This window comes from Coloeus monedula, assembly GCF_965178545.1.
Source record: "Coloeus monedula genome assembly, chromosome: 4".
Lineage (NCBI taxonomy): Eukaryota > Metazoa > Chordata > Aves > Passeriformes > Corvidae > Coloeus > Coloeus monedula.
Window position 1 is genome coordinate 62,627,010 of NC_138784.1, and position 16,625 is coordinate 62,643,634.

The 16,625-nt window shown below is 38.9% G+C and overlaps 1 protein-coding gene across 1 annotated transcript in view; it reads right to left on the reverse strand.

Annotated features, from left to right (window-relative positions):
* PRKAR2B (protein kinase cAMP-dependent type II regulatory subunit beta) overlaps nucleotides 1–16,625 on the reverse strand; it is a gene marked incomplete at both ends in the record, with an annotated part of 80,613 nt that overhangs the window by 34,687 nt on the left and 29,301 nt on the right. Inside the window, one exon of the mRNA XM_082280963.1 lies at nucleotides 11,008–11,043. Within this exon, the coding sequence (XP_082137089.1) occupies nucleotides 11,008–11,043 (36 nt within the window). The remainder of the gene's footprint in view (nucleotides 1–11,007; nucleotides 11,044–16,625) is intronic.

Consider the following 16,625-nt stretch of genomic DNA (forward strand, 5'->3'; position numbering starts at 1 on the left):
ACATAATGAATGATAGTATGTAACAAAATGGCTTATGACTTTCAGGCAAATATAGCAAATACCGTTACTTAGTGGGTTGTACCTATTGTTAAATATTTTTTTCAAATTAATTCCTTTTTTAACAAAATCATTAACATCATGTTCCACTTAAAGCATCTCTCTACACCAATAGTTACACACTGTATTTTGCTAGATTTACCTAACTAAAAAACCTAGAAAACAAAAACCATTAGGTTGTGTGCCATTTAACTAAGTGCCTTATATGTAAATTTCTGAGGCCAGCTTTATGTTCTATGTTAAGTGACAGTAATAGTTCATCGTTGTGGGGGCCAGAGCATCTACAGGAATTAAATTATTCCTGTTACTTTAAACTTTAAGTCTACAGTTTCTTTGTCATTCCACAGTCCAGTTCTGTGCAGAAGGTTTTAAGTAATTGGCATCCTGTGTCACGTGTGAGGATACCATGAGCTGCATGATGGCATCAGCAGGTAACAGGGTATTAGCATGGCAATATACACAGCTAACATTTGTGTCAGACTGCAGCAAACCAGCCTCTAATAGCAGGCAGTCTTTGTCTCCTTTATGCAGCACAGATTTTATATCATCATGTGTTTTAATCTTCCTTCCCTTTCAGGGCAGGTTTTCTGCAGAGATGGGAATGCACACAGTGCAGGCAGTGAAGGTGTCTCACACCCAACAAGCACTGCTGCTGGGCACTTGGTAGTAGGCGTACCACAAAGGATGTGAAATCCCACTTAATTGTTCTTTTTGACTGCATCAAGCATAGGCTTCCTACTCTTCTCTTCTAGGCCCTTACTAATCAGTGTATCAGCTACTGTCACACTGTGTTACTCCTGCCTCTGCTTCCTCTGCTTTGCTACTTGACAGCTGTGTTCCCCCAGCTCTCCAACAGTCCTTTTAGTGTTTTTCACATGCGGACTGCATTTCTAGAACTGACCCATAAGAACTGTACCACTTTCCCTCCCCCATTCTTGCAACAGACCACTTTCTTGGATGGCGTATTAAAGAAGCCAACTGTGTTGGTCTAATAAGCCCCATACATATTAGGATGAACTATGGGGCACTCCATACTTGTTCTTCCCACTCAGTTTGACTTGTACAGCTATGAAATTCAATTAATGAAATGTACAGTCTTCACCGACATGCACTAACATATTCATGTCATTAGGCAATACTGAACCACAATGACAATTTGGATTCTATGCTGTAATTACTCACGAACAAACTGATCCCAGGAGCACACCTCAGGAAGATCTTTTAGATTAGGATCTCATCTTTTTCAGTGTAATTATGCCACGCAGTAGGCGTCAGTATTTCTCTTTTTCTTTCTTAGCTGTCTTGCATTTGAAGCATTCCTTCACACTAACCATGAGAAAATGTGATTGATTCTGTGATATGTCTAAAAATCCTACAGAACAGTAGGTAAGCATTATATAGGGAGATATTTCTGCTATGTTCTTTATAAATACATACACACACATTTTTGTCTGCTGTTGGCTGATTCTTTGACTTCATCTGTTTGAGCCTAAACCCCAAACTCATGATGTGTGGTATCCTCCAGGAACTTATTCCCAGATGGATAGCATTAATGGGGTTGTTATTTTAAAATAAAGATTAAGATTAGTGCTTATCTTCTCAGTAAGGAAAATGCCTAAAAAAATTAAATTGTGACCTGCATGACTACCTTTGATATTAGTATATTACTATGATGATATATTACTATACATAATATATTACTATGATGGGATAGACAAAAAAAATGAACAAAAGAGTAGGTGTACTCAGCTCTGGACCAACCAATAAGTGTGAAAGTAGTCCCCAAACCAGTGCTAGCAGGAGAAAGAAAGACGTCTCTTCCTGTTGCTCACTGGCAAGAATATGAGAGACTAGAAAGTAATTATTATGTAGGACTTCCCCCTTTCAGTGTTCCAAGTCCCCAGCTCAGAGAGCACAGTTTTGCTACAGTACAGCTCCAATCTGAAGCTGTATTTCCAAAACTCAGGCTGTGATAGCAGGAGAGAAAAAGGCTGACAAGTAGGCGTTGAATTTGTGCCTTAAAAAATGCACTCATCACTTACTAGACTGCTCGCAAAACAATGTTAAGGATATATAAACTCCCAATTTTCTTGCAGTGTGTAGCTGATGTTCAGTGTGAAAGATGGTTTCAAACACTGACTGAAGCTTTGAGTTTAGGCTGATAGGGGTCCCTCTTCTGTGACAGGTTATTTGAAACTGAATCTCCACATTTTTGTTATTTCCTTGCGTATCTAGAGGGAAAAGAGTTAGTGTGTCCATGCAATCTCAGGTTTAACAAGAAAACTAAACAATGCTTTAACACTTCCATTTAATATTTCCTCTGACAAGTTCATTTTTCTTTATTTTCTCATGGAGTTCTGTTTCCTATTCTATGTAATAAATACACACAATTTTCCTCATGAGTAGATTGTGGCATTGTAGCAAAGAAAAATTTTAGCAATTTTTCAATCTGGCATGCTCATTATAATTCTTCACAATACTTGTGAAGACACCAGAAATCAATCTTTCTCACTTTCATACAAAATTGTTATTAGAACAAGAAAAGGAATTATTCACCTTAACCCGTTATGGATGCATTCACATTAATACAACAAATACTGCTATTCCATTTTGAACAAATTGCTATGTAAAACATGCCTTGTCTTACTCATCTTTTATCCTTCAGGAGAAATCTATAGCATGAAAGTCAAACCACATGAAGTCACAGATGGAATGGAATTGTTTTGGAAAACTGGTAAGCAGATATGACAGCCTACAGATTCATGCTCTATCAGTTACAGTGGAGGGAGCATACCTCCCTCACCTAACATAAGTGTGGAAGAGCAACACAGCACAGCAACCAAAGAGGAGCTTATTGTAGACACAGATACTGAAATATTTTAGAGAAGAAAGATCAGAACTATTAAATAATTACTATCAATACACACATGCTCCTAATTGATTTTAAAATCCTTCCTCTTTCTTTTACCAAAACAGATACACTCTCATTCAAAAAAAATTTTTTTTAATTTGTTTTAAAATCATGAGTTATGAGCATCCTGATAAAAGTATTTGAAGATTATTATCTTATGTGATCATTTATTATTGGGATCTGTGAGATTATCAATAATGAATGCAAACTTAGAAGTGGGTTAAAACAGAACACAGTATGACTGTTGAGGTTTAAGAATTTAGTGCTCCCACTGAGATTCTCCAAACTATGCTGCCACTCATTCATCTCCCTTCCCCCTGAATCGAGCTGGAGAGGAGAACTGGAGGCACAAAAGGTAAAAATCATGGGTGGAGATTAGAACAATTTACTGGAAACAGCAATAAGATAAGGAAAGAACAGTAACAGCAACAACACTAATAACAAAAGTGCAGAAAAAAGAGGGAGTGAATCACATGCAAAGAATGCTCACCACAGAGATCGACCTGACCACATTAACCCTGACCACTCCCTCCAGCTCAGAGCCGGCGGTACCCAACCACCCCTCCGGCTCGGAACCGGCACCACCACACCTACTCACCCAGACCCGGCTCCAGCATGGTCCCAAACAGGACCATTCCCAAACACTGGTACAGCTGACACCACACTGCTGGCCGCAGGAAGGGCTTGGCATATAAATACAAGCTCTACTGTGACACTTTCCCATACCCATCTTATTTGCAAGTTAAGACAAATAAAATCAGTTTAAAGGTATTGGTCAGTCAGTCTAACAATTTGGTATCTTGCTAGGATATCTGAGCTCTTCCTCAAACTGGCTGGGCAACAGTCCATTAAGACAAATTTGACTCATATTTCAACACCAATCTCTGGTTTATATTTCATATGTCCGAAACAAGACAAATAGCTGAAAAAATTACAATTATTGATTTTATTGATACAAAACCACATGCAGAATGCTTTCCAAAGGTAATACAAAGACAGCAGGAAAAATTGAAAAACTACAATTTCCCATAAAGGGGGATACACAGTAATTTGTGAGCTCAAAACACAACTCTCTTATTTTCTAAAGAAACAGTTGCTGTCTAGCTTTACCAACTTGTACAATTTAAAAATGATTACTCTGTACATTTTAGTCAGTTTATAAAATGCAGCCAAGAAATACATGATTGCAAGGACATCTAAACAAACACAGAAATACAGATGAAATTTCAATAAATCATCTAAACCATCTGCCTAAATCATCTATGCACTGCTGCAGTATGAATTACACCTCTATTCCTTCAAGAAAAGGTCTTACCTTTCCTGAAAACTTCTGAGATAACACAACATTCCTGTGCAGTTTAGTCTATTGCTTTACTAAATATTTAGTCAGAGAGTTCCCCGAAGCATAGCATAAATATTTGTGTGTGTAAAAATTAGGCTAATCACTATTTGTTTATTTCCTTCATCCCCTGCCACCTCTTTGGGACAAATATTGAGAGCCCTCTCTATAGCAACCTAGTGCAGAGCACAAGGGTTATGTACTTACTGCTACCATCTCCCTCTCTCCCTTCTCTTGCCTTCTTTCCTCCCTTCCTCCACCACCTCAAATTTTGCCTTATCGTATGCATCTACTAAATAAATCTCTTCTTCTTTTTTTAAGCTTAATGTGTTATGACAAAACAGCTTAAACATATCTGTATCTAAAGCCTGGCATGACATTAATTTGCAACAGTTTGCCTATTTCTGTAACTCAGCTCCATCAATGGACTCTGAAAAATTCATATTCAACCTCTGCTGATCATGTATACAAGGAAACAAGTTGATACAACCTGCTAGAATCTGTTCCAGGTTTTGGAGTTTTAAAAGAGGAATAAATGAATGTTGAATATGAACCACTTAAAAACTTCCTGAAGTAATGCAGAGATAGCCCAAACTTTGTTTTCTTTTGAACAAGAATACTACTGTCCAACTATACACTGTAGTATGGAAGAGTTTTGGTTTACATGCAATGCAATCAAGAGAAGAAAAAGTGTCATGGACAGAATCTGTCACTAGAACAGCCAAAACAACTGAACCTGGAAGGAAGCAGAAAAGCTTCTGAGCACACACACTCTTCTTCAGACCTGCATCAAAAGCAACAAATCTCAAGGTAACAACAGGACAGGAACAAGTACTCCCAAGTTTAACATCATGACGTTATTTATCAGACATTCTGAATGAAAACAGTGGTTAGGAGTGGAGGCAAATGTGTGTGTTCTTTAGGCATCTCTAGGCCTATGTTAATATTTCATTTTTCTACAGGAACTTTTCTCAAATTGCCAGAAAATGTAAGAGGAGACAAGAGCAAATTAAATTGTTTCTGTGACTGTCTCATTTGCAGAAGTGCACAGCAGATAATTATGCAAGAGAAACTAAAGAAATGGAGCTGGATCACTTGATTATGGATTGCACGGGAAACAGCTTTTATCACTAACTTTCCACAGACCCAGAAGTGTTGTGGGCAGATCACTGAAATCAGTTCTTCAAGAGTTAAAGAGTCAGCAGTGCCCTGGCAGCCAGGAGGGCCACCCATGTCCTGGGGGCATGAGGCACAGCATGGACAGCTGGGCAAGGGAGGGAATTGTCCGGCTCTGCTCTACGCTGGGGCAGCCTCACCTTGAGTGCTGGGGGCAGTTCTGGGTGCCTCAACACAATGAAGATTTAAAGCTGTTACAGAATGTCCAAAGGAGGGCTATGAAAAGTGAAGGGTCTGAAGGAGAAAGCCAAGGAGTGGATGAGGTCACTTGACTTATTCAGCCTGGAGAACAGGAGACTGAGGGGAGACCTCAAAGCTGTCTACAGCTTCCTAACAAGGGGAAGGGGAGGGGCAGCCATTGATCTCTTCACTCGGGTGACCAGTAACAGGACCCAAAGGAACAGCATGAAGCTGTGCCAGGGAGGTTTAGGTTGGACATTAGGAAAACTTTCTTCACGCAGAGGGTGATTGGGCACTGGAACAGGCTCCCCAGGGAAATGGTCACAGCACCAAGTCTGATGGAGTTTAAGTGGCTCTAAGGTGCCTACAGCTCAGTGCACCACACCCTTATTGTTACACAGCAAATTATTTGAGTGTTACAATTGTAAGAAGGACCCTGACAAGGCACAACATGCCTTCCTTACGATGCTCTGTTCATGCAATGTAGATACACTCTCAAATTCTGACAGCACTTTTTCTTCTGGTTTTCCTCACCACGACAATGGCAGCCTTAGCACTTAATTGACTTTTAGCATTAGATACGACTGTATGTCAGCTATGTCCTTGCTTATTTGAGAAATGTGACATATTGAGCATTTTGAATTTCAGACTGACTACATGTGTGTTATGAACAAAGGTGAATCCAACATCACTTGAATTCAGTTTGGGCATTATTTATCACTCGGAACAAGCAAAACCAGGAATTCTTCTTGAAGAACTGGAATTACCGGTTCATCAATAAAGTCCTTTATTTTTCTTTCTTCTGTCACTTGAATGCTTCTACAACAATGCTGCATCCTACCTAAGCATTTCAAAGGGGACTTTACAGTTCCTTAATTCCACACATTATTTTTGGTATAACCCCAGCTTCTGCCTTACTCTATAAAAGGGAATAGTACTTCATTTCAGTAAGCTGCCTTTCTCTGACAATTTTTAATATGCCACAGGAAAGTGGGTGCCAATCTTTTTAAGAAAAACTCAATATAGTTGAGTTGATTGAAAACCACAAGTGAAATATTGTTCCTAGGGACATTTTCTATTCTTGGCCAGCAATGTCAATTTGATCTTCCTATGTAACCATTGAATCTAATGTCACCTATGCTCTTCCGTAATTTCAGAAAGCAATTAGCCATTCCTTCACTAACAGGACTCCTATAGTCTAAATGCAGTAAAATTCACTGTGTTTCTTAAGTACATTGTCATGCTTCCTGTAGGAATTATTAAATTGAAAAGTAGCAGTGATATATATAAATGCTGCTGTGGGCATGACTAATCCAGTCCACACAATGGTTCAGGACACTGCAGACCGAAACTTTTATTTTGTCACTTTCTTCCTAATGGCATCTTACACAAAGAAGAATAATGAACTGTTCTGGCAAACTTGCTCCCAGATTTTCCCCTGAATGAGACTGCACAGAACCTCCCTCGTCCTATCTGAAGGGGTGACAAAATGCAGGCACCTCTCATATGACAGGCAGAGGCATGAGCCCTGCGTGTCAGACACGGGGAGAACTGAGAACACCCATCTCCACAGCCGTGGGATGAGGGTGCAGCCAACCAGGGCAGGAAGGGCCAGTCACTCCGCAGGGACAACCCTGCTCCTGGCCTGTGTGGGATGAAGTGTGCAGGTGTGTGTCCAGGGTCGGATACGGTGACACTGTCTTGCTGTGCAACCACAAGGCTGGAGGTCTGACAGGCAGCCCACCACTGATGTAACCACTGTTCATAGTGGTGCTGTAAAGTACTCGCCAACCTGCTTGTGAAGTGTTTCACTGTGTGTATACAGTATTTTAGTTTAGGAAACACCTAAATTTAAGCTCATTATGCAGCAAACCCGTGCTGGTTTTGTTGCATTATTCTAAGCTCCTGACAGTGTCTAATGAGATAGTTTACTTGTTTATCTATCGGTCATGGTTGAATGGAAATTAAAATTATCATAGCAAGATAAGTACCTTATCCATTGCAAGAAAGCATCTGTCTATATTCAGAAAGTGCATCTCTTGGCCACCTCAGCTTGTTCAGGAATTTCTACTAATTCTTCACCTCATGAACAATATTCACAGCTTTCTCTTCCACTTCATGCTGCTTCTACCTCCATGCTCCCCTTTTTCCCACATCCAAGTCTCTTGATCGCCTCAAGAGTTGTTTTCCTTTCTCTTCGTCTTAGTGCCACCAGATTTTAAAAGAAAAATTAAGGATTAACTACTTGCAGCTGTCTCATTGTTCATTCTAGCACTATAAAGTATTTTTAATCTCCTCTTCTTGCTAAACTCTTTTTAAGAGTGTGATATCTATTATTCTTTGTGCATAGCCTAGAACAATGGAGTGCATTATTAACTAGCCCATGAGTAGCTATGTTACCAGCACTATGGTATATTTTATGTATAGAGCCCACATTGCATATATACACATATGAATAAACACACATCAGAGATACCAAATTAGGTAGCTCGGTAAATTTTAAGAACTGGAATTCAGGAACAGTTAATTTATCCTAGCTTACTTCTGCTTTTTTCCTCTACATACCAATGACAGTTCATTAATACATTCTCAGCATGTTACCAGGAACAGCTGTTAAATAATAAATGCTGTACTGTATTATTTTCAGTAGGTGCTTCAGCAATTAAACTCTGGGTGCTTAATTTCTAGCTCAGTTAGGAAAACTAACTGTATCTTATGCAACCAAGTAAAATATGAGGAATTACCAAAGAATAACAGAAACATCAAAATACCCATTGTAGAGAATTATTGTTCTCTGTGAGAAAATGTTGGAAACTCAATGCAAATCAACACATCAGAACCTCGTGTATTTCATTTTTTTTTAAATCAATCCACCCTCAGGCAGCACAACTCCTAGGCTGTGCAAGAGAAGTAGAGAGAACCTATGGGCGGAGGCATGACAAAAAGGGACCCTGAAGTCCCACACTCCCAGAATCAGTCTGCAGCATCATTAACTAGATGCAACATGAAACCACACTCTACAGCTAACTCTCTGAATATTCACCACTAGCTTGGAGTAATATCCACCAGAAGAAAATCTTCAAAAACCCTCAACAATCTTGCACATTCAAATTTTTAAATAACTCTTAGCCAAACAGCCTAAAATTAAGATAAATTAATACTTGAGAAAAAAAACCCCTACATTTCATTTGGTCTGCCTACATAATACATATGGCATTTCCTAAACATGAGAATCAGCTTTGACTACAGAAGGCTATTAAGCTACAAAGCATAAAAAAACCCAAACCTGACAGCTACTATCCAGCTTTTCCACTTGCAAGCTATCTTGATTGCCTTAGTTTACACAAACAATTGTTAAATTAAAAAAAAGTATTTAAAAATATGGCTAGGACTGCAAACATCCCTGTGAAATGTTTATACTATCAGCATAGTCTGATTTATATTTTTAATTTTATATTTTTTCAATCAAGTTTCTTAAATGTACTGTACCTCTCTGAGTCATTTATCATTTGAGAAGAAAAGTAAGAACTATCACCTTTCACTGGCTTTCTTGTTTGAAAAATAGTTATTTTAACTACTAAAGCTACTAATAAACTAAAGTTTTATTACCTTAATAAAATAGTACACATAATAGACTGCAGTATTACCTTGTTCTAGCTTGAAATGTATTCACATGATTTATATCTGGACAATACTACACCACCCGACTCATTATTCTGAGTAAGTTAACTATTTTATCTCTCCACAAAAGACCAAAATACATGAAATATTAATTCCCCACAGAAATTATTTCCCCAATAAATGCACAAAAATTTCAGACTTATAACATGGTTTTAGTTTCCTTTTAAAAATAAAAGTTAATTTAATATTAAAGAAACATTAAGAATAACTGATTGGGGGGGTTTTGTGTGCAAGTATTAGCTTTTCAAACAATCACACTCTCTGAATGCAAAAGCTTATCACACAGCTGTTAGAAGGACTGCATTCATTAACGTCAGCTATCAATCAGTCACAGTAGAACTCTCCTTAAAACATGAAATGTGATTTGCATAGAGGCCTGCTCACTGTTACTGAGCACTAGTTAACGAATCCTTCCTTTCATCTCAAGGTACAGTACGTCATGGAGTATTATCATTACTTAAAGCATAAGAATATTTGGAATTAATTACATTTTCTTGCTTTGTGCTACATATATGAAGGTGGTGATGCCTTGGCACAGGCTGCCCAGAGCAGCTGTGGATGCCTCATCCCTGGAAGTGTTCAAGGCCAGGCTGGATGGGGCTTTGAGAAACCTGGGATAGTAGAAGGCATCCCTGCCCATGGCAGGGGGTTGGAATTCAATGATCTTTAAGGTCCCTTCCAACCCAAACCATTGTGTGATTCTGTGATATGCTATGCACCAACCCTGCAAACCTCCTTTTTTCTGTACAGTTCCTCAGTTATCCTGAGGATTTTCACTAGTATTTTTACATTGACAAGGAACTACTTGACTGGGGTTGAAACTAGCAAAACTACAAGTCTGGATAGGCTTACTGCATTATGAAGTACATTTATTAAAAATGACCTGAAGTTGAAAACAAAGAGCGTTTTATACTTGGATGTTAAACTTGGCATACCGAAATGACTAGGAACATCTCACACCTCCTGCTCGCCTGACTCTTATGAGTCAGTCACGAGTCTCATTACATTTCATGGTGACTTTATGCCACATTTTCAGATTCATAGTACTTTAAACAAATGAGATTCAGGTTCTGAGCCCCATGCTTCAAGAGAAAAAAGACCTCAAAAATGAAGCCTAAAGGACATGACACAGCAGAACAATAAGAAAAGCCCAAGAATATTAACTTTTAATGATACATAATTTGGAGGGATCTGTTACATGCGATGGAAATAAGGTAAAGAGTCCTCTGAGCCAGCAAGAACCAAGTTAACTTTAAGAATACACAAACCAGCACCAGTTGAGGCAGATGCACACCCAGCACAACACGCCACGACCACGGGAATGATGCTTCCAGACCCAATCTGCTAGCTCTGCACAGCACAACAACACACCATACACACAAACCAGCTTGGGTTTGGAAAACAGTGAGATTTTCAACACACTTGTACATTTCCTCATGCAGGTTTTTAACAAATTCCACAGCAACAAGAAAGGTTTGTGCAAGTTCCATGACCTGAAACCTTGGCTACATTATTCAGTAAAGCAGGTAACAAATTAGAGGTTAGCCCAAGTCCATCATCATTAAAGAAGTTTGACTAATGTCATATTATGTTCTACATGACAATCACTGTCAGCATAATGTTTCAACTATTACGTAGACAAATGAAACTTCATTCAACTCACCTGATGCACGTCTGGTGAATCGGTTTACCGCTGGAGCTGAAAGAAAATACAACATTTTGATTATTTTTGTAGTAGTTTGACTTGCTTTAAGCATAACAATGTTATACTTCATTCAAAGTGTGACAACTATAAACACCTGATAAGTATTATTTTTGTATCTTTATAGGAACCTGTCGCACCATTCGTATACACTTTAACTCTTAAGTAGCTTCGCAACAGATAGCACATAGTAACTAAAAAGCTTTCAAGACCATTTTCAGCTTTCTAAGAGTTACTTACTGCTGTTCACGACTGGATGTGAAACATTCAGATCTGCATTTCCATTATTCATTGAGCACACAGAGATTGGCACAAATTGCAAACAATAGTGCAAGCACGGATTTAAAAAAAATGTAAAAAGATTTACTTTACTTTTACAAAATATACCTATTGGAAATCTGGAACTAAAGATATTCCTATAGAGAAAGAGATTAATTTGTAATCCCATTAAAAGATCAACTTTTGCTTTGACTAACCTTTAAAACTCCTTGGGTAAGTCAATAACAATGCCAACCCCCACCAAAGCCCCAGTGCAAATGTTTTATAGTGCCATCCTGGCACGTCTCCAACTGCATGCTGCAAACATTTGTAATCAGACTCCTGTCTTGTTTCCAACTGGGAGAGACTGCAAAATACAACTTAAAACACATGGCTTTGCCTCCATTTCATTTCTAGGTTTACTGGCTTCTTCAAGAGTTACTACAGACAAAATAAATAGTTTTATGTTTTGCCTTCCAAACAGAACCTTCAGCTTTCTCCTAATTAGTAAAAAACACTGGTCTTGAACTCTACTTTCGTGTGATGTATTAACTGCTGGAATAAACAGCAAGAAGAAAATCTGAATGACCTAATTTCAAATGTGGGCAGCAGCTACATTAAAAATGTATGCCCTTACAGTGCTTATTAATATTCAACCTTAAAAACTGCTCTTCATGCTTACACAGAACTGAAAAATGAAAAATATTGAACTTTTTTTTTATCCCACTAAATTTTACATGGGAGTTATGCATCATGTCTTGAACACTTAAGACAAGAGAAAAAAATTGCTGAGAAAAAAGAAGAGACAGTAGCAACAGCCTCAGATGCAAAATGACTTCTTATTCCTTTGGGGACAAAAAACCAGAGCAAAGCTACAATTTCTGAACCACAGTCACAGATGGTTTGTGCAAGCACATACAGGAGTGACAGGTCCAAGTGGCAAAAAAATACACTGGGAAACCTGACTACAGAGGTTTGGAGTGCTAGTCACAAGGAAGGAAAGCTCTGGTTAAGAAGCTGTTATGAACCCCAAACATATATATAGATGAGCACAAGAGTAACATAACCAGCAAAGTTATTTTGAAACATGAGTTCTAATTCCCCCCAACAACTTTTCTTTTAAATAAAAAGACAAAAAAAGTAGACATATTTTTTTATCAAAGCAGACACCGTATTTTATGCAACCGCCGTTTTGTAACATGGGGGCTGTTTGATTCCTCAAAACTGTTTATTTTGTCACTATTTTTACAGACCAAATTCATTTCAGGACATCAGTCATGACTGTCACCATCAGATGGCTGAGTTGTTTCCTCAAGCAGGTAAATTTGCAGCAGGTCCCAGCAGATGTGCTCATGTTAAAAAAAATGGAATCTGACATATTTCTAACAAGAAAGCATAAAACAATGTTTCACTCCCATTCAAAAGCTTTCCCCAAACTCAGGGAGGGCTTTGGCTGTCAGTTCCGTACATAATCTGTAGATATGAAGGTTTAACTCCTCCAGACAGCTACCTCAGCACATTTAAAAAAAAAAAAAAAAAAAAAAAAAGGAACATGTAGCACAAAACTAACATAATTTGAAACAAGTTACTGGAATTGTCAAAGAAAAAAGTTTTTTCCAGCTAGATAATTCTAAATTCACTCTTTTATTTGGCTGCAATAAGCTTAACTTATTGTGCAACAGATTTTACAAATTATTTACTGTTAGGAAAAAAAAGAAAAAAATAGCAAGAATGTCAGAACCTTGACCAGCAACTATTTTTGAGCTTATGTGAATAATTAGTGTTTCAGCAGGAACCAGACAAAGCCTTCCTGCCCAGACTGGGATTTCATGGAGGTCATCCAAATATGTTACTGGGAGATGTAAAAGCAGAACCCACAGTTCTTTGTTATGGAGCAAGTTGGACTGCTCTCTCTTTTTCTGGTAGCAAATCACAATAAACTTTTGTTGTCCAGAAAGGTGGAAGCACTAGCATACAAGAAGGTCTCAAATAATAATCAGGCCTACAGGAATTTAGCTGGTGTTTTCAGCACAAAGTAAATGTGTGGTCGACCAGGCCACTACAATGTCTGGCAGGGTAAGAATAGTAATGTGGGCAAAAGAAAGTCTAAGATGCATTTTGCTTGAGGCATAAAACAAATACTAAATTATCTTTCAAACATGTCAGGAGTGGAAAGTCTTGGCTCAGAAACAAATGGACAAATCAATGGCAGAAATATTCAATGAGGGATATTAAATGCTCCTCCTGGAGCCACACAGCATCAGGAACAGCAAAGAGATTCCCAGGGAAGAAACACTATTTATTCTGCCTGTGATTATCATCCTCCCTGGATATCTATTTTTAGCCACCATCCTTACTGAGTTTTGAGTTAGGCTGACTCTTAGGTTTGGACTGAGATGACTGTCCTGATTCACACAGCTCAAGTGAAAGTGGTACCCAGAGAGACAGGGATGCCAAGAGACAGTCTTGGCATCCAGGTTGAATTATGAAGGCAGCTTTGAAATCCCACTCACAGGACACAGGAATATTGCACTTAAATCCACAGGTTCAAGCTGCAAGCTACACACACACAGAAGTGGTGCTTAGGCATTGTGATTCCCACCCTGTTGCTTCAGCTGCTCCCCAACACTTTGCTCCCCTCCCAGCCATGTTCACAAGCAGGTTCTCAGGACTCTAAGTGCCTGCCTGCAGGCACAGCAAAAAGCAGCTGGCTCTGGCTCAGCAGGCTGCCCAAGGACTGCTCCCTACAATGTGAAGCCCAGGCAGCCTTGTTGGAGGGTCACTCCATCCCTAATAACATGCTGGATGCAATACTGCTGATGCACACCAGTTCACAGCTCCAGTTTTCCAGCAGGGCTAAATGTGGGAAGGGACTGGGCATGAGGTAATACCTATGTAGCTATTGAAGTTAACTCTACAGCAAAAATACACTCAATCTTAAAAGTCATAGTGACAATTTGCTGAGGGCTGGTTGCTCAAAATGATTCAATCAAACAACTTGCTAGAAAAAACCACAGTAACTTACAGGAACACACACATCCCCACTAACCTGTGCAAAATGTAGAAGGAACAAAACTCATGGATTGCAAAACCTCACCATTGCAAAAGGCAGGGATTTTTCCCAATAAAAGGTAAACAGATATGCAGATAAACTCAGAACATGTCCAGTGACATTTAATATTTTTTTGCAGTATCAGAAAGGGTGCTGCACCACAACGAATAATGTACAGCTGTGCACAGAGAATCTTGTTTACAAACATGGTGTCACTCCAATATTGAACATGACTCTTCATGTTCTACTTCGTTTCAACCAAAATCCATTACAAACTTCAGAGGGGGAAATTATCAGGGGGTGGGGTGGGTGTGTGTGAGAGAAATTACAGAGGTCTGTATCCTGATAAAGTTTTGATTAAATTACCATTTGAAAGTGCACAAACTCATGTGACATATTCCAGTAGTTTGATTGTTAGCACTACATAAGAGAGAATTCCACCATCTGTCACTTGTTAGCAACTGAAATTCATGTTTGAAAATCCTTGCTCAGAGAACTGTACAGAAGTACAGCTTCTAAAATGTTTTGGCAATACAGATCAAGCAAATAAACAGAAGTAATTGGTAGACGATCAAGAGCAGCATAACTTTGTAAGTAGAGGAGGAAATGGGAGTCTGTGGGGTGGTTTGCAGAGTAGCAAGACTAAGAAGATAATGCTAAGAAAGGATCCCTACCTTGGCATCCTCTAGATGGTTAACCTGTTCTAATAGCCTGAGCTGTCCCTTTTTGCAAACTCACATTTTAAATGCTTTTGCTTCAGAAACTACCAGAGATTCTTGTGCCATTAATGTCACCTAGAATAAGAAGCTAAACACATCGTAGACATTAGACATGCAGCCTTCCTAAGAAGTCGATTTAACAAGAGGCTCTGCATATCAGGGGCTGTTGAGGACATGCCTGAGCACTGTGAAACCAGACCTGTAAACTGGTGGTTCCTGTAGGTGTGCAAACCACAGCAAAGACACATCCCCAGGTGTGCTGCAGAGTGCACAGAACCCTGTGTGTTCCCAAGCCAGGGTGAGCACACCCCACTCCCTGCAGCTGCTCTGGGGGACAGAGGCCAAGAGGAGACTGCTCAGTCTCCTGCCACACTTACAGCAACCCAAGGTAATGCTCTTTCAGAGAAAAACACACAAAGCCAAAATGCCTGCTTGGAGTGACAAGGGCTGGCAGGGGATTAGTGATTAATCTTCAGTGTTAGTAAAAATTAGAACACTATCCACAAGCCTCACTTTCAATCAGCCACTGCAATTTCTTCATATGGCAAAGGACTAAACCCCCTTAAAAAAAAAGAAAAACAAATAAGTTTAAAAATAAACTAAGCTATTACATGTTTAAAACCTTCAAATTTGGCAACCCATAGCCCCCCAAACCCCATTCTTATTTACAAAGCAGGAATACTGCTAATGTAGCTTAATGGATAGACGAAGAGAAACATCCACACCATAGTGTGCCTTCCTTGTGTGGAAAGCACAAACGCCCCAGGCAAGGTTAGGAAACAGTGTCATATCCAAATCATACATTTTTTTCTATCCTATTGAGGGCAAAACTGTTAAAACTCTCAAGGACCTCACTGAGGTCAGTGGGTCAAACTTAGTCCAAATTTGAACAATAGACTGAGAACCTGCTCTGAACACACTGTCTGATTTTATTCCATTTAACTCTAGTGTTTTCAGTAGATTTATTCCTGATTTAACTATGGTCTTTTCACCATATACCTCAAAATCCCAGGCTAAATTTTAACCAATCAGAATCATGGGCAGTATATATTCCACTTTTTCAGTTCCAAGATTACCTATTTCTCAGAGGTCTCAACTTTCAGAAAAACTTTGAATTATGCTTATTGCAATCACATTCCTACATTACGCTAATTAATATTCACTTGTCTTCTTTCATAAACAGATTATTAATTAGAATGACCTAATCAGAACAAGAGCAAAATCAAATCTAAATGAATGCCTCTCTAAAATACATGCTTTAGTCAGACTTACGTTTTTATGTGCCAAATGAAGGAAATACAGTTAACTCCCCATTACCCAGGACAGCGATAGCCTGGGACACCATGGATAATAACAGTAATTTGGAGCCCCTCTAATTTCCCTCCATCACAGAAAACTTTCACTTTAGTTCAGGATTATTCCAGGTAGAACGATTATTTCAGAGGCTCAGACTAACACAAGATAATACAGTTATGTTAATGTACCTTCACACTGATAAAACCTCACAAAATCTCAAGGAAAGCATGACAAACTCACTGACAGTTTGAAGA